At 46.0% G+C, this 23,642-nt stretch overlaps 1 protein-coding gene across 4 annotated transcripts in view; it reads right to left on the minus strand.

Annotated features, from left to right (window-relative positions):
- SPPL2B (signal peptide peptidase like 2B) overlaps window positions 1-23,642 on the minus strand; it is a 141,545-nt gene that overhangs the window by 4,637 nt on the left and 113,266 nt on the right. For 3 of the 4 annotated variants that reach the window (XM_044999087.1, XM_044999086.1, XM_044999088.1), the window contains 6 exons: window positions 22,850-22,931; window positions 21,369-21,443; window positions 21,184-21,246; window positions 19,542-19,641; window positions 17,930-18,007; window positions 1,456-1,616 (listed from right to left, as the gene is read on the minus strand). In XM_044999087.1, the coding sequence (XP_044855022.1) occupies window positions 1,456-1,616; window positions 17,930-18,007; window positions 19,542-19,641; window positions 21,184-21,246; window positions 21,369-21,443; window positions 22,850-22,931 (559 nt within the window). Of the gene's footprint in view, window positions 1-1,388; window positions 1,617-17,929; window positions 18,008-19,541; window positions 19,642-21,183; window positions 21,247-21,368; window positions 21,444-22,849; window positions 22,932-23,642 lie in introns of all 4 variants that reach the window. The other variant, XM_044999089.1, reaches the window with a different exon arrangement.

Consider the following 23,642-nt stretch of genomic DNA (forward strand, 5'->3'; position numbering starts at 1 on the left):
CCATGAAAATAATCAAGGACTAAAGTGTTTGTTTTTTAAAGTGTGCTGGTATTATTACTGCCAGCTTCTGACCCAATAGTTGCATAATTCTCCGAGGGGAGGATTTTTCATAGCAACTTAGTGTTCTGGGTGTACACTTCCAAATGTTGCCAGTATAACTATGTCAGCTGGGTATATGAAAAAAAATCACAATCCTAATTGACATAGCTATGCTGGCAAAAGTCCAAGTGTAGACACAGTTATACAGATAGCTCAGTTCAATCAGGGAACTGGCATAAGCTACATCAGCAAAAGAACTCCTGTCAGTATAAGCTATGTCTCCACTAGGTGGGTTTGCCAGTATAGTTATGCTGATATACACCTCTACCTCGATATAACGCTGTCCTCGGGAGCCAAAAAATCTTACCGCGTTATAGGTGAAACTGTTATATTGAACTTGCTTTGATCCACCAGAGTGCGCAGCCCCGCCCCCCCAGAGCGCTGCTTTACCGCGTTATATCCGAATTCGTGTTATATTGGGTCACATTATATCAAGGTAGAGGTGTAGTTATATTGGCAAACCCTCTGTGGTATAGACAAGGCCTGAGTTTATCATGAAACCGATCAATTGACTAACATTCACTCTGAGCAAAAGAACTGCTTTGATACTGGACTTGTCTCTTCACTCCAAATACTGTTTATCACACTGAACTCTCATTCCACTGGGCAGTGTTTCCTGGTGAACACACAATAAATTATACTCTGTATGGGAATAAATTTTGAACAAAAAAAAATCGTTCTAAAACAAACAAATACAAAAACAAATCCACAAGTGTTTTGACTTAAGTGAAAAACCAGGATGTTTCAGAAACTTGTGGGACACCTTATGAAAAATCTAGTCTCTTTCTGCAGGATCTTCAATTGATTTGCTGCATCTTTACCCTTATATTAAATATCTGTTCAATGAATTATCCCTTACTATGAGGTACCTACTCCCTTCATTTAACTTGCAACAAAGAATTTAACAGATTAGCCTAAAGGTGACAATTTAAGATCCTAAATTAACTCCCTACCTCCCTAACTCCTTTTGTTAACCTGCAAAAAGATCCTTACAATTCTTCATATTCATGGAAGTTACTTGATGAAGTTATAATTAATAAAACATACAAGAAAGCTATTTGTCACAAATACCAAGACTTAGAGCAGGATCAGGGTGGATAGGTAGGGACTGATCTACTTTATACTGGTTAGTTTTAGTGGCTACAAACATTAAAGCAGAAAATTCTAAGACTCATTTTATACAATTGCTAAAGCCTGAAAAGACTTTAGGACCAAAACATGAACATTAAATGAATGCAAAATATCAAGTTCTTTGTTTTGTTGGATAGTACTACAATATTTTACTCAACTTTAATTCTATTTAGGATTTATAATATTAGTATTTCTTGAAGACACTCATATCAAACTGGTATTCACCGCAAAGCCGCTGCCCGTCCAGAACATTGCAAGCTCCTTACGCCAAAGAGCCACAGCAAAGCTAGTGATAAGAGTACAGGGCACCAAGTAGAGCAGAGCTGGCTGACCCATCTGCATCAATGCCAAGGCTACAAAGGTCACCAGAAGGCCAATGCCATATGCTAAAAGGAGATAAAAATAACAAAAGAAAATAATTCAGATACAGCTCTGGTCAAGAATGGCAGCACAATTATCTAGAAAAACATTCTAATGATAGCTTCCTTCAGTTAGTAGTATGAAGCTGCTTTTATAGTGCTTTGCAGACTTCCCTAAATACCACCACTCTGTGTTCAACATTCGTTCAGGATTACTCTTTGCTAAACATGGTAAGATTATCTGCTAGACCAGGGGTGGGCAAACTACGGCTCAGGGGCTGCATCCAGCCCTTCAGATGTTTTCATCTGGCCCTTGAGCTCCCGCTAACGAGAGGGGTCAGCGGCGTGCCCCGCTCCGCTGTGTAGCTCCCAAGAGCAGTGGCATGTCCCTCCTCCGGCTCCTATGTACAGGGGCAGCCAGAGGGCGCCGCATGCTGCCCCCGCCCCAAGCACCACCCCTGCAGCTCCCATTGGCTGCAGCTCACAGCCAATGGGAGCTGCAGGGGTAGCGCCTGCGGACAGGGCAGCACACAGAACTGCCTAGCCGCACCTCTGAGTAGGAACCGGAAGGGGAACATGCTGCTGTTTCCGGGAGCTGCTTCAGGTAAGTGCCGCCCGGAGCCTGTAGCCCTGACCTCCTCCCGTGCCTCAACCCCCTGCCCCAGCTCTGATCCCCCTCCCACTCTCCGAACCCCTCTGTCCCAGCTTGGAGCACCCTTCTGCACTCCCAATCCCAATAAGGAGGTGCTAGTCCCGTTGTACAAGGCGTTGGTGAGACCTCATTTGGAGTACTGTGTGCAGTTTTGGTCTCCCATGTTTAAGAAAGATGAATTCAAACTGGAACGGGTACAAAGAAGGGCCACTAGAATGATCCGAGGAATGGAAAGCCTGTCGTATGAAAGGAGACTTGAGGAGCTCGGTTTGTTTTCCTTAACCAAAAGAAGGTTGAGAGGAGATATGATTGCTCTCTTTAAATATATCAGAGGGATAAACACCAGGAAGGGAGAGGAATTATTTCAGCTCAGTACTAATGTGGACACGAGAACAAATGGATATAAATTGGCAGTCGGGAAGTTTAGGCTTGAAATTAGACGAAGGTTTCTAACCATCAGGGGAGTGAAATTCTGGAACAGCCTAACGAGGGAAACAGTGGGGGCGAAGGACCTCTCTGGCTTTCAGATTAAGCTTGATAAATTTATGGAGGGAATGGTTTGATAGGATAACGTGATTTAGTCAATAGGTCAATAACGTGCGACCACTGGTAATTAGTACCGAGGGTCAATGTTGGGATATTGAAAGTCTTTTTCCTGAGTGTCTGGCTGGAGAGTCTTGCCCGCATGCTCGGGGTTCAGCTGATCGCCATATTTGGGGTCGGGAAGGAATTTTCCTCCAGGGTAGATTGGCAGTGGCCCTGGAGGTTTTTCACCTTCCTCTGCAGCATGGGGCAGGGGTCGCTTGTTGGAGGATTATCTGCTACTTGAAGTCTTTAAATCAGGATTTGGGGACTTCAACAGCTGAGTCAAGGGAGAGAATTATTTCAGGAGTGGGTGGGTCAGCTTTTGTGGCCTGCATCTTGCGGGAGGTCAGACTAGATGATCATAATGGTCCCTTCTGATCTTAAGTTCTATGATCCCCAGCCCCACCCCAGCAGGAGCCCTTACCCCATCCTGCACCCCAACCTCTAATTCCATGAGCCTGCCATACAATTTCCATACCCAGATGTGGCCCTCGGGCCAAAAAGTTTTCTCACCCCTGTGCTAGACTATGAGACGTTGTCTTTCAGTGAAACAGGACAAAAAGAAGAGTGATCCAGTTGTGCAGTATTTGTGGTACAATTAACTCAGTATCTAGAGCAATTTTACAGAGGCAAAATAAATCAATGAAACATTTTATTAAATCATTTGAGTTAAAAAAAAAGGCAAAAAAGGCCTTGTATTTCAACCATACAATATTTTAATTACAACAAATACTGCCTGATCACTATAACCAGCACGTCTTGTGATTTGGAAGTGCTTGGCTTTTCACTCATGTTCTTGGGCATCACTGCAACATCATTAAACAGATACCTAGCTGTGTTTGTGATGGGGTATACCAGGCCCTCTGTGGCCCCATGCTGGAGGCCCTGGGATCCTACTACATCCTGCTCTAGGAAAGGAACTGTAAAGATGGGTCCTCCAGGCCTGGCTACAGAGGCCTCACAGAAGCAGCCAGTCAGAGCCCAGCAGGCTCAGATAAGGAGCTGCAGGACCTTAGAAGGACAGTTCTTGGCTGAGACCAGAGGGGCAAGGAAGGGTGCTCCTCTCTGGCCAAAGAAGCTCGAGGAATCACCAGCGTTTGGTTCTGGCTGCATTTGCTTAAGCTGTGAGAGAGAGGAGCTGAGAACTTTAACTTGAGCTAAGGGATGGTGATAAATGGGCTACATGGGAAGAGGCCCAGGGAATTAGCAGCATCAAACAGAAGTGAGGGCATATGGCTGCTGTTTATGGGTCCCTGGGTTGGAACACAGCATAGTGGGCATGCCTGGATTCCCCCATCGATCACTGGCCGCTGTGGGGTGCCCCGGGCCCCTTAAAGCGCTGCTGGAACCCTGCTGCTGCTGGGGTAGCAGCAGCAGGGCTCCGGTGGTGATTTAAAGGGCTTGGGGCTCCCCACAGTGGCAGGAGCACTGGGCTCTTTAAATCCCCGCCCGAGCCCTGCTGCCAGAGCCCCGGGGCTCTGACAGCTGGGCTCTGGCAGGAATTTAAAGGGCCAGAGGCTCCGGACGTTGTGGGGAGCCCCGGGACCTTTAAAGCGTCGCCCGAGCCCTGCTGCTGGAGCGCTGGCGGCGCTTTAAAGGGCCTGGGGCTCTCCGCAGCGGCTGGAGCTCCGGGCCCTTTAAATCCCTTCCCAAGCCCAGCTACTGGAGCTCTGGCGGTGATTTAAAGGGCCCGGGGCTCCCTGCAGTGGCCAGAGCACTGGACCCTTTAAATCCTTGCCCGAGCCTGGCTGCTGGAGCTCCAACACTGATTTAAAGGGCCCGGGGCTCCCCGCAGCAGCTGGAGCCCTGGGCCCTTTAAAATCACCACCGGGGAAGCCAGTTCAGTCCGGCACGGCATACTGGCTCTACCTGCTCCTTGGAGCGAGCCTTTATGAGCCAGTTGTCCAGATAGGGAAATACCTGGATGCCCTACCTGCGCAGGAAGGCGGCCATGACTGCCATGCACTTCGTGAAGACCCTGGGAGCGGCCGACAGGCCGAACGGGAGCACGGTGAACTGCAGATGGGCACCTGCCACGACGAACCTGAGGTACCGACGGTGTCGGGGAATTATGGCAATGTGGAAATAGGCGTCCTTTAAGTCGAGGGCGGCATACCAATCTCCTGGATCCAGGGAGGGAATGATCGAGGACAGAGAGACCATGCGGAACTTGAGTTTTCGTACAAACTTGTTCAGCCGTCACAGGTCTAGGATGGGCCTTAGGCCCCCTTTCGCCTTCGGTATGAGGAAATATCGGGAGTAGAAGCCTTTTCCCCTGAGCTCCCGAGGGACTTTCTCCACTGCCCCCGCCTCCGTGAGGGACTTCACTTCTTGAGTTAGAAGTTGCTCGTGAGATGGGTCCCTGAAGAGGGACGGGGAGGGGGGTTGGTGGGGCGGGAGGGAGGAGAACTGGATAGAATATCCCCTCTCTACCGTGCGGAGCACCCATTTGTCCGACGTGATGCGGGACCAGGCACGGTAGAAGGGGGACAGACGTGACCCAAAGGTAGGGGTGGAAGGATCCAGAGTCTCGGTTGGTAGGTCTCCCTGGATCGTACCATCAAATAGGGGGTCTAGGCCCTGATGATGGCCTCGATTGGCCGGAAGGATGGCGTTGGGGACGCCTCCTGCCATTTCTGCCCTGCCTGCACCCCGGCTCCTGGCGAGTCTGTAGCTGGTATGGGCGGGGGGCCGCCTGCAGCCTAAACTGCCTGCGCTGGGTTGCAGGGGTATGCAGGCCTAGCGAGCGAAGCGTGGCCCTTGAGTCCTTTAGGCTATGCAGACGTTTATCTGTCTTTTCCGAAAATAACATCTGCCCCTCGAAGGGGAGGTCCTGAATTGTCTGCTGGACCTCATAGGGCAGGCCCGAGACCTGGAGCCAGGCTCCCTGCCGCATGACCAGGCCCATGGCCCGGGTGCGTGAGGCTGAGTCCGCCGCATCTAAGGCGGCCTGGAGGGAGGCCCGAGAGATCAGTTTGCCCTCCTCCACAAGGGCCGAAAACTCTGGCCGCGAGTCCTGGGGAAGGAGCTCTGCAAACTTCGACATGGCCGAACACGTGTTGTGACCATATCGGCTTACAACCGCCTGTTGGTTGGCAATGTGGAGTTGGAGGCCCCCTGTGGAGTACACCTTTCTGCCAAAGAGCTCGAGTCTTTTCGCGTCCCTGCTCTTTGGCATTGACCCCTGAAACCCCCGACACTCCTGCTGGTTGGCCACATCCACTACCAGGGAGTCCGGGGGTGTGTGTGTGTGTACAGGTGTTCGTGCCCCTTCGAGGGGACGAAATAGCACCGCTCGGACCTCTTGGCAATAGGGGCCAAAGAGGCTGGTGTTTGCCACACAGTGCGGGAGGTATCCGCGATTGACTTTATCAGCGGGAGGGCCACCCTGGATGGCCCCACGGGAGCCAGGATGTCCACAACAGGGTCCGCGTCCACCTCGATTTCTTCCGCCTGGATCGCGAGGCTCTGCGCCGCTCTGCGGAGCAATTGCTGGAGAATACGAGTGTCCTCCAGGGCCGGTGCCGCAGCCGTGCCCGAGACCGCTTCATCCGGGGAGGACAACGAGGAGAGCACCTGGAGTGGTCCTTCCTGCTGTGCATGCAGTCCCTCAGGGTCCTGCGGCACACGGTACCATGGTTGCGGTGCCGGTTCTGACTCTAAATGCGGCACCGTGACCGGTACCAGGGTCGCCAGCAAGCGGCTTGGCGTAAGATGCGGTGCCTGCGGAGCCGGACCTGAAGCTGCTGCCGGTGCCGCTGCCCTGCTAAGGGGTGCTGAACTTGAAAACGGCACACCCCTGCCCGGCGACAGTGCCGGTGGAGGAGGAGGCAGCTGGGCTGGGGCCACCGAGGTCGAGGACACCGATGCCGATCTTGATCGCGGGCCGAACGCCTGGCCTACCGAGTGGTGGTAGGCCCAGGGAGTCCAAAACGGCCACTGCGACGGCGGCTGCCATTGTTGCTGCCACTGTGGGTAATGGTGGCGGCTCGCCCCCGACTCCAATCTCCTGCTCCGCGACCGGCTGGAGCGATAGGAGTCCGCCTCTGAGTCTGAGGTCTCGGAGTATGATGACCTGGAGGGAGCGGCACCCAGTGCCGATGGAGAGCGGTGCGGAGGCGGCGGTGGGCCTCCCGCCTGGTCCGGTGCCGTCCTCATGGCGCGGTGCGGGGAGGGAGGCGACAGCATGGCCGGTTTGTCCCTAGACTGCACCGGGGGACGAACCACCGTGGGCAACTCCCTGCGGTGCGGAAAGGCCGGCGCCAAGAGTCCCATCAGACCTGAGGCCGCCTCGAACGCCTCCGGGGTCGAAGGGGGGCGTAGGTCTCTGCTGAGGTCCGGAGAATTAGGCTGGTCCGGAGTCGACCGCCCTCTCTGCGGTGCGGGAGTCGACGGAACCGCCGAGGGCTGTAGCCCAGCCTGTCCGCTCGCGGACGGCGTCGGCCTCGGATCCTGGTGGGGTGACCTATCCCTCACCGGCTTCCTCCTCTTGGCGGGCACTGGCGAAGGCGAGCGGTGCCGCACTGAGGCTGACTTCTTTAGACCCGACTCCGTCCGGTGCCGCATCTTTGACGACTTGGGCTGAGCCCTAAATCCTGATGCCGGTGCCGGGGCGCTCCGCACCGAAGAAGATGTGCTGAGCACCGCCTCGGCCAGCTCCGGGTCCGAGGGTGGCTGTAGTGCCGCCTCCATCAGGAGAACTCTAAGTCTTTGAGCCCTGTCCTTAAGAGTTCGTGGGTGGAAGCCTCTACAGATAGAGCACCGGTCCTTTTGGTGGCTCTCTCCAAGGCACCTTAAACACGCGGAGTGCGGGTCACTCTTGGGCATGAATTTCCCGCAATCTTTGCAAAGCTTGAACCCGGGGGACCCGGGCATGCCCCAGAGGGCAACGAAACTCGGAGGGGGGGACCCCCCAACTATATATAGAGAACTACCCAGCTAACTATAATACAACTTTAAACACTAAACAGTAGGATAGGACACTGCCGACTTGCTATCGCAAGAGAAGTTCCAGCTAGCCGTCACTGGCGGTAAGAAGGAACTGAGGGGGTGGAGGGTCGGCAGGCCCCTTTATAGGGGGCCGTGATGGCGCCACTCCAGGAGGCGCCCGGGCCGACCCTATGGACGCTGCTAGGGAAAATCTTCCAGCTGGCGTGCACGTGGCGCGCGCACACCTACTTTGAATGGACATGAACAACCACTCGAAGAAGAACCACCTCTTCTTCTTTGAGAGAGATATCCCTGTAGGTGCTCCACTCCAAGTGACTTAAAAGCAGTGTGTCTCAAGGAGGTAGGGACTTCGGATTTGGTAGGAATGCAGTAGATAATACAGCTCTGCCTAATTGCATATCAGAGTGAGGACCTTGAGTAAGAGGGCCTGGAGATACAGATAAGCAACCATTTTCATGTTCTTTCCACAGGTACTAATGCGGAGAGAGGACTAGATGGTACATCTGAGAGAAGGGAGCAGAAGGAGACTCCACCAATTGGAAGGTATGAGATGCACTGTCCTAGGGATGGGGGTTCTACGACCACCTCTCCCAAGAGAAGGAGGAGGGTGGTGGTAGTTAGATGACTCAGTCCCCCTGAGGAGGGAGTCCCCATCTGCCGCCTCGACCGAGAAAACCGAGAGGTGTGCTGCTTGCCAGGGGCTAGGATTCACGATGTGACGGTGAGACTGCCAAGATTCATCAAGCCCTCGGATCGCTACCCCTTCCTGCTTCTCTATGTGGGCACCAATGATACTGCCAAGAATGACCTTGAGCGGATCACTGCAGATTACGTGGCTCTGGGAAGAAGGATAAAGGAGTTTGAAGCGCAAGTGGTGTTCTCGTCCATCCTCCCTGTGCAGGGAAAAGGCCTGGGTAGGGATCGTTGAATTGTGGAAGTCAACGAATGGCTACGCAGGTGGTGTCGGAGAGAAGGCTTTGGATTCTTCGACCATGGGATGGTGTTCCAAGAAGGAGGAGTGATAGGCAGAGACAGGCTCCACCTAATGAAGAGAAGGAAGAGCATCTTGCAAGCAGGCTGGCTAACCTAGTGAGGAGGGCTTTAAACTAGGTTCACTGGGGAGGGATAGCTCGGTGGTTTGAGCATTGGCCTGCTAAACCCAGGGCTTTGAGTTCAATCCTTGAGGAGGCCACTTAGGGATCTGGGGCAAAAACTGGTCCTGCTAGTGAAGGCAGGGGGCTGGACTCGATGACCTTTCGAGGTCCCTTCCAGTTCTAGGAAATAGGTAATAATTGGAGATATACCATTTACCTTTTTTATTACTGGGGGAAGGAGACCAAAGCCCTGAGGTAAGTGGGGAAATGGGATACCGGGAGGCAGCACAAGCAGGAGAGTGCAAGAGGGGAGGACTCCTGTCTCAGACTGAAAAAGCGGGACAATCAGCGAGTTATCTTAAGTGCCTATACACAAATGCAAGAAGCCTGGGAAACAAGCAGAGAGAACTGGAAGTCCTGGCATAGTCAAGGAACTATGATGTGATTGAAATAATAGAGACTTGGTGGGATAACTCACATGACTGGAGTACTGTCATGGATGGATATAAACTGTTCAGGAAGGACAGGCAGAGCAGAAAAGGTGGGGGAGTTGCATTGTATGTAAGAGAGCAGTATGACTGCTCAGAGCTCCGGTATGAAACTGCAGAAAAACCTGAGAGTCTCTGGATTAAGTTTAGAAGTGTGAGCAACAAGGGTGATGTCATGGTGGGAGTCTGCTATAGACCATCAGACCAGGGGGATGAGGTGGACGAGGCTTTCTTCCGGCAACTAGCAGAAGTTACTAGATCGCAGGCCCTGGTTCTCATGGGAGACATTAATCACCCTGATATCTGCTGGGAGACCAATACAGCGGTGCACAGACAATCCAGGAAGGTTTTGGAAAGTGTAGGGGACAATTTCCTGGTCCAAGTGCTGGAGGAACCAACTAGGGGCAGAGCTGTTCTTGACCTGCTGCTCACAAACAGAGAAGAGTTAGTAGGGGAAGCAAAAGTGGATGGGAGCCTGGGAGGCAGTGACCATGAGATGGTCGAGTTCAGGATCCTGACAGAAGGAAGAAAGGAAAGCAGCAGAATATGGACCCAGGGCTTCAGAAAAGCAGACTTTGACTCCCTCAGGGAGCTGATGGGCAGGATCCCCTGGGAAAATAACATGAGGGGGAAAGGAGTCCAGGAGAGCTGGCTGTATTTTAAAGAATCCTTATTGAGGTTGCAGGAAAAAAACATCCTGATGTGTAGGAAGAATAGTAAATATGGCAGGCGACCAGCTTGGCTTAACAGTGAAATCCTTGCTGACCTTAAACGGAAAAAAGAAGCTTACAAGAAATGGAAGATTGGACAAATGACCAGGGAGTATAAAAATATTGCTCAGGCATGCAGGAGTGAAATCAGGAAGGCCAAATCACACTTGGAGTTGCAGCTAGCAAGAGATGTTAAAAGTAACAAGAAGGGTTTCTTCAGGTATATTAGCAACAAGAAGAAAGTCAAGGAAAGTGTGGGCCCCTTACTGAATGAGGGAGGCAACCTAGTGACAAAGGATGTGGAAAAAGCTAATGTACTCAATGATTTTTTTGCCTCTGTCTTCACAAACAAGGTCAGCTCCCAGACTGCTACACTGGGCAGCACAGTATGAGGAGAAGGTGACCAGCCCTCTGTGAAGAAAGAAGTGGTTCAGGACTATTTAGAAAAACTGGATGAGCACAAGTCCATGGGGCCGGATGCACTGCATCCAAGGGTGATAAAGGAGTTGGCGTATGTGATTGCAGAGCCATTGGCCATTATCTTTGAAAACTCATGGCGAACGGGGGAGGTCCCAGATGACTGGAAAAAGGCTAATGTAGTGCCCATCTTTAAAAAAGGTAAGGAGGAGGATCCGGGGAATTACAGGCCAGTCAGCCTCACCTCAGTCCTTGGAAAAATCATGTAGCAGGTCCTCAAGGAATCAATTCTGAAGCACTTAGAGGAGAGGAAAGTGATCAGGAACAGTCAGCACGGATTCACCAAGGGCAAGTCATGCCTGACTAACCTAATTGCCTTCTATGAGGAGATAACTGGGTCTGTGGATGAGGGGAAAGCAGTGAATGTGTTATTCCTTGACTTTAGCAAAGCTTTTGATATGGTCTCCCACAGTATTCTTACCAGCAAGTTAAAGAAGTATGGGCTGGATGAATGGACTATAAGGTGGATAGAAAGCTGGCTAGATCGTCGGGCTGAACGGGTAGTGATCAACTCCTCCATGTCTAGTTGGCAGCCGGTTTCAAGCGGAGTGCCCCAAGGGTCGGTGCTGGGGCCGGTTTTGTTCAATATCTTCATTAATGATCTGGAGGATGGCGTGGACTGCACTCTCAGCAAGTTTGCAGATGACACTAAACTGGGAGGAGTGGTAGATACGCTGGAGGGTAGGGATAGGATACAGAGGGACCTAGACAAATTAGAAGACTGGGCCAAAAGAAACCTGATGAGGTTCAACAAGGACAAGTGCAGAGTCCTGCACTTAGGACGGAAGAATCCCATTCACTGTTACAGACTAGGGACCAAATGGCTAGGAAGCAGTTCTGCAGAAAAGGACCTAGGGGTTACAGTGGATGAGAAGCTGGATATGAGTTAACAGTGTGCCCTTGTTGCCAAGAAGCCTAACGGCATTTTGGGCTGTATAAGTAGAGGCATTGCCAGCAGATCAAGGGACGTGATCATTCCCCTCCATTCGACATTGGTGAGGCCTCATCTGAAGTACTGTGTCCAGTTTTGGGCCCCACACTACAAGAAGGATGTGGAAAAATTGGAGAGAGTCCAGCAGAGGGCAACAAAAATGATTAGGGGGCTGGAGCACATGACTTCTGAGGAGAGGCTGAGGGAACTGGGATTGTTTAGTCTGCAGAAGAGAAGAATGAGGGGGGATTTAATAGCTGCTTTCAACTACCTGAAAGGGAGTTCCAAAGAGGATGGATCTAGACTGTTCTCAGTGGTACCTGATGACAGAACAAGGAGTAATGGTCTCAAGTTGCAGAGGGGGAGGTTTAGGTTGGATATTAGGAAAAACTTTTTCACTCAGAGAGTGTTGAAGCAGTGGAATGGGTTACCTGGGGAGGTGGTGGAATCTCCCTCCTTAGAGGTTTTTAAGGTCAGGCTTGACATAGCTCTGGCTGGGATGATTTAGTTGGGAATTGGTCCTGCTTTGAGCAGGGGGTTAGACTAGATACCTCCTGAGGTCCCTTCCAACCCTGATATTGTATGATTCTATGATTCTAAGGGCATAATGCTTAACAAACGTGCGTTCAGAAGTCCAAGTGGCTGCTTTACAGATGTCAGCCAGAGGAACTTTGCATAGAAAAGCCATGGAGGTAGTCACAGACCTAGTGGAGTGAGTTCTGATGCCGGCTGGAGATGTAACTTTCTTTAATTGATAGCAGTCGGATACAGTCAGAAATCCAGTTTGAAAGTCTCTGGGTAGAAACAGGTGTCCCTTTGGAGCGCTCCGCAATGGAGTCAAAGAGTCTAGTAGAGTTTCTAAAGGGCTTGGTTCTATCCAAATAGAAGGACAAAGCCCTGCGTACATCTAACATATGCACTGTGGAGTCAAAAGAGTTTGCTTGTGGTTTAGGAAAGAAGGTTGGTAGGTGTATTGGCTCATTGATGTGGAATGACGAATGCACCCTTGGAGGAAATTTGGAGTGTAGTCGGAGGGTAACCTTGTCCTTAAAAAATAATGTGAACAGTGTGTCCGCCATGAGAGCTGCTATTTCTCCTGTAGGTCTTGTGGAGGTGATTGCCACTAAGAATGCTGTTTTCATAGAGAGGTGTAAGAGGTAGCAAGTGGCTACGGGCTCGAATGGTTGTTGAGTTAAGCAGGATAATACTAAGTGAAGGTCCACGGAGGGGTAGGAGGTTTAATATCCAGGTATAGGGATTGGAGCCCTTTGGTGACTGGATAAGCAACAACAGAGGTATTGTCGATCTTGTCATGAAAAGTTGTAATAGCAGCTAAGTGGACCTTGATGGAGCTGAAAGAAGGCCAGATTGTTTAAGGTCTAATAGGTAGTCAAGTATGGGCGGAAGAGGGACAGAAGTAGGAGGGAGTTGTTTAGTTGAGCACCACTGTGTGAATCATTTCCACTTAAGGAGATAGGTAATGCGAGTAGATTGTGTTCTGCTATGTAGGAGCACTCTTTGAACCTGTTCAGAGCATGCGAGTTCATTTTGGAAGAACCACATAAGAACCAAGCTTTGAGGTGAAGCATGGTCAGGTTGGGGTAAAGAAATTGGTCATGTTGCTGCGATAGGAGGTTCGGAGTGAGGGGCAATGAAATCAGTGGGCGAATTGACATTCTGGTGAGTAACAGAAACCCCGGTTGTCTGGGCCATGATGGGGCAATCAGAATTACCCTGGCACGATCTGTTCATATCTTTGTCAGAACTCTGTGAAGAACTGGTATTAGGGGAATGAGATCAGGAATGCATCTCCTAGGAAATGTTTGCCCAATCCCACTCTGGAGCAAAATTCGGGACATTTCTTGTTCTTTGCAGTCACGAAGAGGTCCAGGGTTGGATAGCCCCAAATGCTGAATATATTGCGTATGATAGAATCTCTCAGGGTTGGAAGGGACCTCAGGAGGTCATCTAGTCCAACCCCCTGCTCAAAGCAGGACCAAACCCAACTAAATCATCCCAGCCAGGGCTTTATCAAGCCTGACCTTAAAAAACGTCTAAGGAAGGAGATTCCACTACTTCCCTAGGTAACCCAGTTCTTCACCACCCTACTAGTGAAAAAGTTTTTCCTAATATCCAACCTAAACCTCCCCCTCTGCAACTTGAGACCATTACTCCTTGTTCTGTCATCTTCTACCACTGAGAACAGTCTAGATCCATCCTCTTTGGAACCCCCTTTCAGGTAGTTGAAAGCAACTATCAAATCCCCCCTCATTCTTCTCTTCTGCAGGCTGAACAATCCCAGTTCCCTCAGCCTCTCCTCATAAGTCATGTGTTCCAGCCCCCTAATCATTTTTGTTGCCCTCTGCTGGACTCTCTCCAATTTATCCACATCCTTCTTGTAGTGTGGGGCCCAAAACTGGACACAGTACTCCAAATGAGGCCTCACCAGTGCTGAATAGAGGGGAATGATCACATCCCTCGACCTGCTGGAAATGCCCCTACTTATACAACCCAAAATGCCATTAGGCATAAGGCACTGGTGAGACCTCATCTAGAATACTGTGTGCAGTTCTGGTCTCCCATGTTTAAGAAGGATGAATTCAAACTGGAACAGGTTCAGAGACGGGCTACTAGGATGATCCGAGGAATGGAAAACCTGTCTTATGAAAGGAGACTCAAAGAGCTTGGCTTGTTTAGCCTAACCAAAAGAAGGTTGAGGGGGGATATGCTTGCTCTTTATAAATATATCAGAGGGATTAATATTAGGGAGGGAAAGGAATTGTTTAAGATTAGTACCAATGTGGACACAAGAACAAATGGGTATATAAACTGGACACTAGGAAGTTTAGACTTGAAATTAGACAAAGGTTTCTAACCATTAGAGGAGTGAAGTTCTGGAACAGCCTTCCAAGGGGAGTAGTGGGGGCAAAAGACATATCTGGCTTTAAGACTAAGCTTGATAAGTTTATGGAAAGGATGGTATGATGGGATAGCCTAATTTTGAAAATTAATTTTGGCAATTGATCTTTGATTATCAGCAGGTAAATATGCCCAGTGGTCTGTGATGGGATGTTAGATGGGGTGGGATCTGAGTTACTGCAGAGAATTCTTTCCTGGGTGCTGGCGGGTGAGTCTTGCCCACATGCTCAGGGTTTAACTGATCGCCATATTTGGGGTCGGGAAGGAATTTTCCTCCAGGGCAGATTGGCAGAGGCCCTGGAGGTTTTTCGCCTTCCTCTGCAGCATGGGGCATGGGTCACTTGCTGGAGGATTCTCTGCAGCTTGAGGTCTTCAAAGCTCAATTTGAAGACTTCAATAACTCAGACATAGGTTAGGGGTTTGTTATAGAAGTGGATGGGTAAGATTCTGTGGCCTGCTTTGTGCAGGAGGTCAGACTAGATGATCATAATGGTCCCTTCTGACCTTAAAGTCTATGAGTCTATAAGCTCCTGATCCTTTTCAGCAGTACTACCACCTAGACAGTTATTCCCATTTTGTAGTTGTGCATTTGATTTTTCCTTCCTAAGTGAAGTACTTTGCACTTGTCTTTACTGAATTTCATCATGTTGGATTTAGACCAATTCTCCAAGGTCATTTTGAATTTTGAACCTGTCCTCCAAAGTGCTTGCAACCCCTCCCAGCTCAGTGTAATCTGCAGATTTTATAAGCATATTCTTTACACCATTATCCAAGTCATTAATGAAACTATTAAACAGCACTGCACCCAGGACCAATCCCTGCAGGACCCTACTAGGTGTACACTCCCAATTTGCCAGCAAACTATTGATAACTTATAGTAATTTCATGTAAAGAGTATGCTTATGAGAATGTCATGTGGAACAATGTCAAACTTATAAAATCAAGGTACATCACTACTACTTCCCCCCCATCCACTAGGTCAGTAATCCTATCAAAGAAGGAAATTAAGTTGGTTTGGCATTATTTGTTCTTGACAAATCTATGCTGACTATTCCTTATAACCCTATTACCCTCCACATGCTTACAAATGGATTGTTTAATAATTTGCTCCAGTATCTTTCCAGGTGTTGAAGTCAGGCTGCCTGGTCTATAATTCCATGGTTCTTCCTTGTTCCCCCTTTTAAAGATAGATACTATGTTTGCCCATCTCCAGTCTTTCAGAACTTTTCCCATCCTCCAGGAGTACTCAAGGTAATTGCTAACAGCTCCAAGACTACTTCAGCTAGTTCCTTAAGTACCACAGGATGAATTTCATCAGGATCTGCTGACGTAGAATCATAGGACTGGAAGGGACCTTGAGATGTCATCTAGTCCAGTCCCCGGCACTCATGGCAGGATTGAGTATTATCTAGACCATCCCTGACAGGTGTCTGTATAACCTGCTCTTAAAAATCCCCAATGATGGAGATTCCACAACCTCCCTAGGCAATTTATTCCAGTGCTTAACCACCCTGACAGTTACGAAGTTTTTCCTAATGTCCAACCTAAATCTCTCTTGCTGCAATTTAAGCCCATTGCTTCTTGTCCTATCCTCAGAAGTTAAGAACAATAATTTTTCTCCCTCCTCCTTGTAACAACCTTTTAGGTACTTGAAAACTTATCATGTCCCCTCTCAGTCTTTCTTTTCCAGACCAAACAAACCCAATTTTTTCAATCTTCCCTCATAGGTCATGTTTTCTAGACTTTAATCATTTTTGTTGCTCTTCTCTGGACTTTCTCTAATTTGTCCACATCTTTCCTGAAATGTGGCACCCAGAACTGGACACAATACTCCAGTTGAGGCCTAATCGGCACGTAGTAGAGCGGAAGAATTACTTCTCGTGTCTTGCTTACAACACACCTGCTAATACATCCCAGGATGATGTTTGCTTTTTTTGCAACAGTGTTACACTGTTGAATCATATTTAGCTTGTGGTCCACTATTGCCCCCAGATCCCTTTCCGCAGTACTCCTTCCTAGGCAGTCATTTCCCATTTTGTATGTGTGCAACTGATTGTTCCTTCCTAAGTGGAGTACTTTGCATTTGTCCTTATTGAATTTCATCCTATTGACTTCAGACCGTTTGTCCAGATCATTTTGAATTATAATCCTATCCTCCAAAGACATGAATATATCTAACTTATCTAAATATTGTTTAACTTGTTCTTTCCCTGTTTTGGCTTGCATTCCTTCCCCTGATTGTTAATATTAATTTTGTTGAGTATCTGGTCATCATGTAACTTTTTAGTGAAAACTGAAGCAAAATAAGCATTAAGCACCTCAGCTTTCCCAATGTCCTCAGTTATTAGTTATTACGGTTAGATTAAATATACTGAATAAAGCCAAAAGTCAACCAACCCAACAGCCTCCCAAAAGTGTCAGACATCACTCCTTATGCAGGGCAAAATAAAAAATTGAGCTTTGAGGCAAAGTTTTATCAAATTAGGAGGTGGCAAATTCATTCACAACCTTTCCTGAAAGTGAACCTCCTAATTTTTCAGATCATCTTTTTAAAATGCCTTATCTCTGTCTCAAATTTGAAGAAACTTTCTTCCCCCTCCATTAGCAGAGAACCACAAAGGATAAGTTGCAGTTCACTGGGTTAGTCAATCAACTGAGGGCAGGTTTAGACTACCGATTGACGATCTAACTTACATCACTCGGAGTGTGAAAAAGACACCCCCCTGAGCAATGCAAGGTACAGAGACTTAAGCGCTGTCCATACCAACATAGCTTCTGTCTCTCGTGGAGGTGGTGTAATTATGCTGATGGGAAAGTGCTTTCCCGTCAGCATAGAGCATCTTTACAAGATGCACTACAGCACTGATGTAGCACTTCTAGTGTGGACCAGCAATCAGTGTTGTCAAAAAAAAATAAAAATAAAATCAGACCTTTAAAAAAAAAGCTAGCATTATCTATGAAGACACTACCATCTCTACAATTTAATTTAATTTAATTTAACAGAGGTCAATTACAGATTTTTTGCAGGCACACAGTTTAAGACTGAAGTCAAGAAGACAAGCACTAAACCTGAATTCTCTCATGTAATAAATGCAATTTGAAAGAAAATTACAATGATAAGAAAGCAGCAAAGAGTCCTGTGGCACCTTATAGACTAACAGACGTTTTGCAACATGAGCTTTCGTGGGTGAATACCCACTTCTTCAGATGCAAGTGATAAGAAAGAATAAGTGTATCCCAAGCATACATAAAACCACTGTAATTCAACCAAAGGGTTCTGGTGAGGGTGTAAATCATAACAAAGGGCTTACTTTCTAGTTTGGACAGACATGTGTTATGCTAGATGAGCTAGGGTTCAAAGGTCCAACCTCAGAAGTAGTACAGTTTTTATTTATTTATTTTAAACTGCTTCACTGCTTGATTGTTGAAAGCAAGATAAGAGCTGAAAAGCAAGCTATGTAATATGAGAGCTCTGGCTTTGCTTTTCCAGGGACTGCACTACCTGCTGTGTGGAAATACCAGGGTCATACATACCTATAGTGCAGGCTACAAAATAGACTCTGGAGGATTGCACCTGAATATCAAATCTATGGCAGTAGGCTACCAGTAAGCCTAGGGAAGTAAAGAAAAGTTAAACAGCTTTTAAACACATACACACTAATTGTAAGATGCACAGAACGTAGTCCCCTATCTAGGTGTTTATAAGATGGCCCACCACTGTGTTAGATTTCCTGCCTAATAAGTTGTGCTCTACCATCCTGATATGACTGATGAGAATGCACAACTCATGGAACAGAAGATATGCACTTCTATATAAGCTATTGAACAAGAAACTTGACATCTGTGAGTAAACACTACTCCAGTAAACAACAGACAGTCCATATGCAACGTAAAGAACTGCATAAAAGCAGCATTAACAGTGACAGCAACCATAACTCGTGCCCTTTGCACTGTAGATTTCTATATTAGCGCATATAGTGGTAATTTATGGCTTATATCTGTGTCCTTAAGGCTCAGTTCAAGATCTGGGCCATATTACCGTACAGAGCAGCCCAAATTATTAACAACTCAAATTTTCTTCAGTCCAAAGTAAGCGGACTTGACAACATCTCCAATTAATAATCAAAATATGAATAGCAGAGTTCAGAATGTGCATATGAAATTTTCCTCATTAATGCTCATCTCCATTGTAGGTCCCAGGATATTAGCGAGAGAAGGTGGGTGAGGTAATATCTTGTATTGGACCAGCTTCTATTGGTGAGAGAAACAAGCTTTTGAGCTTACACAGAGCTCCTCTTCAGGGGGGTCCCTGGGTTATCAAGCAGAGCTCTGTGTAAGCTCAAAACTTGTCTCCCTCACCAACAGAAGTTGGTCCAAAAAAAGATATTACCTCACCCACATACCTATTGTACTAATTTTCTTGAAACTCAGCTTACTACTTAGATCCCAGCAATATCAATTAGACAAGCCAGTTGTGACATTACTATCTTCTCTCACTGTTATGTGTGTGCAAAATTTCTTATAGGACCATAATAAACTTAAAAAAAAAGTATACATTATTAAAAAATGAGTGTATCAATTTTGGTGAAATGGAAAAAAAAAACCCTAACAATTTTGAATTAAGAGCAGCAGAAATTTCAGACCAATGAAACTGAAAGGCCACAAATTTAAAACTCTAAGAGGATTAAAAAAACCAAAACCAAAACAAAACACACACACACTTATCCTGTGTACCCAATGAAACAAGAGATCATTAAGGCTAAAAGTTAGCACAATTAAAATATCAGCTATTTATATGGTTAATAAAAACATCCAGTTACATTAGCTAGGATGCAAAATTTAAGAGTATAAATGCTCATGTTTCAGGACATAAGCCAACCACCGCCTGCACCCCTTTAAATTTCTTGACTTCCCTGCATGCACAAGTCTCATCATAACACCAAATTCATGTAGATTCTTCTCATTTAACTTGTCTGTTAAGAGAAGCAAACAGAGCAGAGCCAAAGGAAAAATGGGTATGTTTATGAGCTTGGGAGAGGTCAGGTCAAATTTACCACTTGGGAGTGGGAATTGAGGGAGAAGGGAGACGTGTCAATAGGAACTTTTCCCTTTGCATCATATTGCTTAGAGAAACAATCAGAAATACCTGGAACTAAGATGTCTCCAAATCCTAGGAGGGAAAAAGGCCTATCACAAAGAGCCAACGGTGAAAAGTTCAGTCTTGGAACCTTCAGGACCATGGGGAGCTTGGAAATGAGAGAAGACATGTTTTATAAAGTAGAAAGGTTTCACCCATGTACTGACAGTATCAAATACATGTCTGTCTTGTCATACTAGGTATGCAGACTTTAAACATATGAAACCTACATATATGAGTATTATCTGAGTGTTATTTTTCATTTTACTGCACTCCCTTGAACAGGGCGGATTGATTAAAATCACCAAGCAGAAAATCTCGCTTTAAATCATTGATTTTAATCCTGCTGAACATTTGTATTTTGTAATTATTTTCCTAAAGAAAAGTTGGTTCTCGTGGTTTGTATAATTTGGTATTTTTTGCTAACCAGGAGGATACATTGTAGCTATATACATTTATTTAAGTAGTATATTGCTTCCCATTCATCTATTCAGATTCTTAAGTTTTAAATTTATTATTATACTAGAAAATGGTGAATAATACACTTATTTACTAGATGATTTTTTTTTAAACTTGGAATTTGTGTCAAGCTGCATGTGTGTGGAAACTGGAATTCAATTAAAAATCCAAAAACCAAGCATTTTAAAAATATATTTTACCTAGTTAAATAAAACTACCTCAAATGTGTTGGATATATAAACTTACTATTTTTTCCTTAACAAAACATGTTTTGCATTTAAAACTAACTCTTTTATTAAACAAAGGAAGTATTATCTGTAGTTAGTGAACTGAACTGAACTGATTGTTTCTGGTCACCATGTTTCTTCAAGATTTTAGAACTAGTAGATCTCATTGTCTTACATCTTATTTTAATTCATAGATGGGAAAAAGAAAACAAGCTTTCCTACTTTTTCATTCGGTTTCTCAGCTTTGAATTAACTTGTCATCAAACTGAACTAGTTGAATAAACCAAAATGAGGAAACACTCTTCTGCACCCTCAGAGAAGACTATTCCTCCCAAAAGTTAACTGAGCACTTCAACAAACTTTGATTCTAGGTGCTTAGACAGTGACTTCCACCAGTTCAGTGACTTTCTTAAAATCTTTGGGAAAAAAACATGTACTGCTTGAAGATTTTTTTTTTTAAACTTAAATGATTTTTATTTAAATGGACTATGTAAGTGATGAATAGCTTGTGCCACAAATTGCTCTGCACACCAAAAACCATATCTTCCTTACTACACTGTGCTTTTTCATGTCACGGTAGTGCGCATATTGTTCTGACCATGGAAATGGAAGAAATACACCTACCTCGGCAGATATTAACAATATTAAATATTATTATGTTTACACGGTTCTTTGCAAATACAGTAGCATATAAATTTCCCTGCACTGAAAACTTATAATTCAAGATGTGACGACATTGGACCTACTGAAGAAAGTTACTTAAAATTCTACTTCTGAGAATGCTGTGGATTCCCATGAAGCTCTGCAGTGCTTTATATTTCCACGCCAAATGCTTTTGAAACTAGGAGCCCTAGAAGTGCCAGGCCATTTCAGCAGCTCTTTGTGGTCTGACCCTTTCAGAAGTTGAAAGCCTCAGAGGTTAATAGCTGGTAGATAGTCTCATATTTTCAAAATGCATACAGTACCTTTTCATGAGTGGCAGAGTCAGTCGGGCCCGCAGCCACCTCCACCATTATACTCTGCCCTGTCTAAAGAAAAGAGGGGAAACTGTAAACCGGCATGTCTGGATAATTTAAGAACACACATAGAAACATGCTGTTGGGTTACAGTCTATTCTGAACAGCAAGTACTGGAGACACACTGTACATACCTTTGTTAGAAAAGGTGTGATGAATACGAAGAACACATCATACACAAAAAGAACCATCAGGAGCAAGGTGCAACCCTGGGGGAAAGATGAGAGCTACAGTGAATATTTTATGTATTCTGTGCTAGCTAATGGAAATAAATTTACAGTTAGCAGTTCAAGAGTATTCAGTTTACAAGATTTATTCAATATACTCATGTATTTCCCTGAATTCAACTCTGCAGAAATATATCATATGTCCCTGCATACAATGTATAACTGTTATCCTTCAGACATGACACTGTACACTTCCTCCCAATAGAATTCCTGCCATGAAATATGCTTACTCTATGAAGTCTAAATATGCTGCAATTTTGATTTGTTAGGCATTATGGGAAAGCTCTGGAGGACAGATTCTGCTAGACAACAGTAGCTATAACACTGTTCTGGCCAGTCTGTGCTGGGCCTCTGACAGTAGTTTTGCACCAAGTCAAGTTGCCCATCTTCCTAGCCCAGTGAGAAAATCTGCTGTGGCAGCCGCTTACAGTAAGAGATGGAGGGGTCAGTCTGACCTAGAATGATCAGCTGGAGGACACAAACATTCCACTGAAAGGAAGAGGAAAGTCAAGATCTGGGATAGTACCCAATTCAGAGACGTGGGACCCATAAAAACCAAAGCATATTCCACACCCCATTGTATGTTTGTTTACATAGTCCAAACAATGGGACTGTTGCCAGGATACAAAAAGGTGTAATACAACAGGGATATATCATCAAGGGAATCTGCATCATGGGAACAAACTCTTCATAGACAAATGAAAGCTCTAATGATGAATTTTACAAAAATTAAAAGAACATTCATGTGGGACTGCACTGTGAAATGATGGGTTTGCTTTTCTTTTCTCCTTCAGAAGCTCTTCTAAGTGTAACAGTCTGAGGCCAAAAGAACTATGCTGGGGGCTCTGGAAAGGGTCATCCTGATCAGACATCAAGATTCAAGACATTTGTAGATGTCTGTCTAGAAAGATAATCTAGCAATCGCAACAGGTACAAATCTGACTCCACTTATGCACTTGGACAGTCCAAGATCCAATATGAATACTCTGGCCTTTCAAGTGTCTTTTTGTCTCCATGAATCTGAAAGCTATGGAAGAGTCTAAAGCGGAGTACTGCATCAATGGTGGAGAGGGCACAAGCACATTTCGTTCTTATCCCTTTGTCTTGTTCCTGCATGGACACTCCTTTCCCAAAGTCTTACCTCACACTTATATGATAGTAGTTGGTACTTTCAGATAGGGGCTATTTTCTGTTAGCGGCCAGCTCTCTACTGAATGTCAAGCCATTTGATTTCTCAAATTTCTTTGTCCATGTTTGCCCCAATTCACACACAGCACAAGTTAAAACCAGAAATGTGTTTCCAAATCAATGTGTGTAATCAAAAACTGCCCTTTTATACACCATGTCTGAGCAGGTTCTTTATTTTGGCACTTGCACGGTTTCCGTACCTTGAATGTAGGTAGGCGGATTGTTTTCAACATGTACAGGCAGAAGGCGATTCCTAGAGCATCTTGCAAAACCCATGCCCACCTAGAGAGACAAGAACGTTACTTTCCTGCAGGAGGCACAAAAAGAGCCAATCCAAATCAGGCTCTCTCAACCACATTAGGAATAGTTGCTTACCACCAGCTTGGGTAAAGAACGCATGTTACATAGACACATTATAAGTGTTGTCTTTTCCTCTCTTTTGAATTAACCTAGGCTAAAAAATAATAGGCTAAAAAACTGAGACAGATGTAAATTTAGTACCTAGTGCCTTATCTGTTATGACAATAAGGAAAACTGTAGTAGACACTGTGCATTTTGTGCATGCCAATTAAGTCTATGAAAACCAATTAACTTCTGTAGTTGTCTTCAGGGCTGGCTCCAGGTTTTTTGCCGCCCCAAGCAAAAGAGAAAAAAGGTTGGGGCCGGAGTGCTGCCCCTTGAAAAGTGCCACCCCGAAAGGGCTGGAATGCTGCCCCTTGAAAAGGGCCGCCCCCAAGCACATACTTGGAATGCTGGTGCCTAGAGCAGCCCTAGTTGTCTTCTACCCACATACCCCTCCTCCACTTTCTGTCAACAGCCTAGAACCTGGATATCAAAACAGACCGAGAAAGACTATTAAACATTCATTGCCAGTACACAGTTTTTAATCACTGTGACCTTTTCAATAAGTTAGTGTGTTTGTGAAAGATATTACTGTTTGCAGTGCTACTGAAGAGAAATTATAATTTATATAGTGAGCTATTACATCATACT

The sequence above is a fragment of the Mauremys mutica genome, chromosome 24, assembly GCF_020497125.1.
Source record: "Mauremys mutica isolate MM-2020 ecotype Southern chromosome 24, ASM2049712v1, whole genome shotgun sequence".
NCBI classification, from domain to species: domain Eukaryota; kingdom Metazoa; phylum Chordata; order Testudines; family Geoemydidae; genus Mauremys; species Mauremys mutica.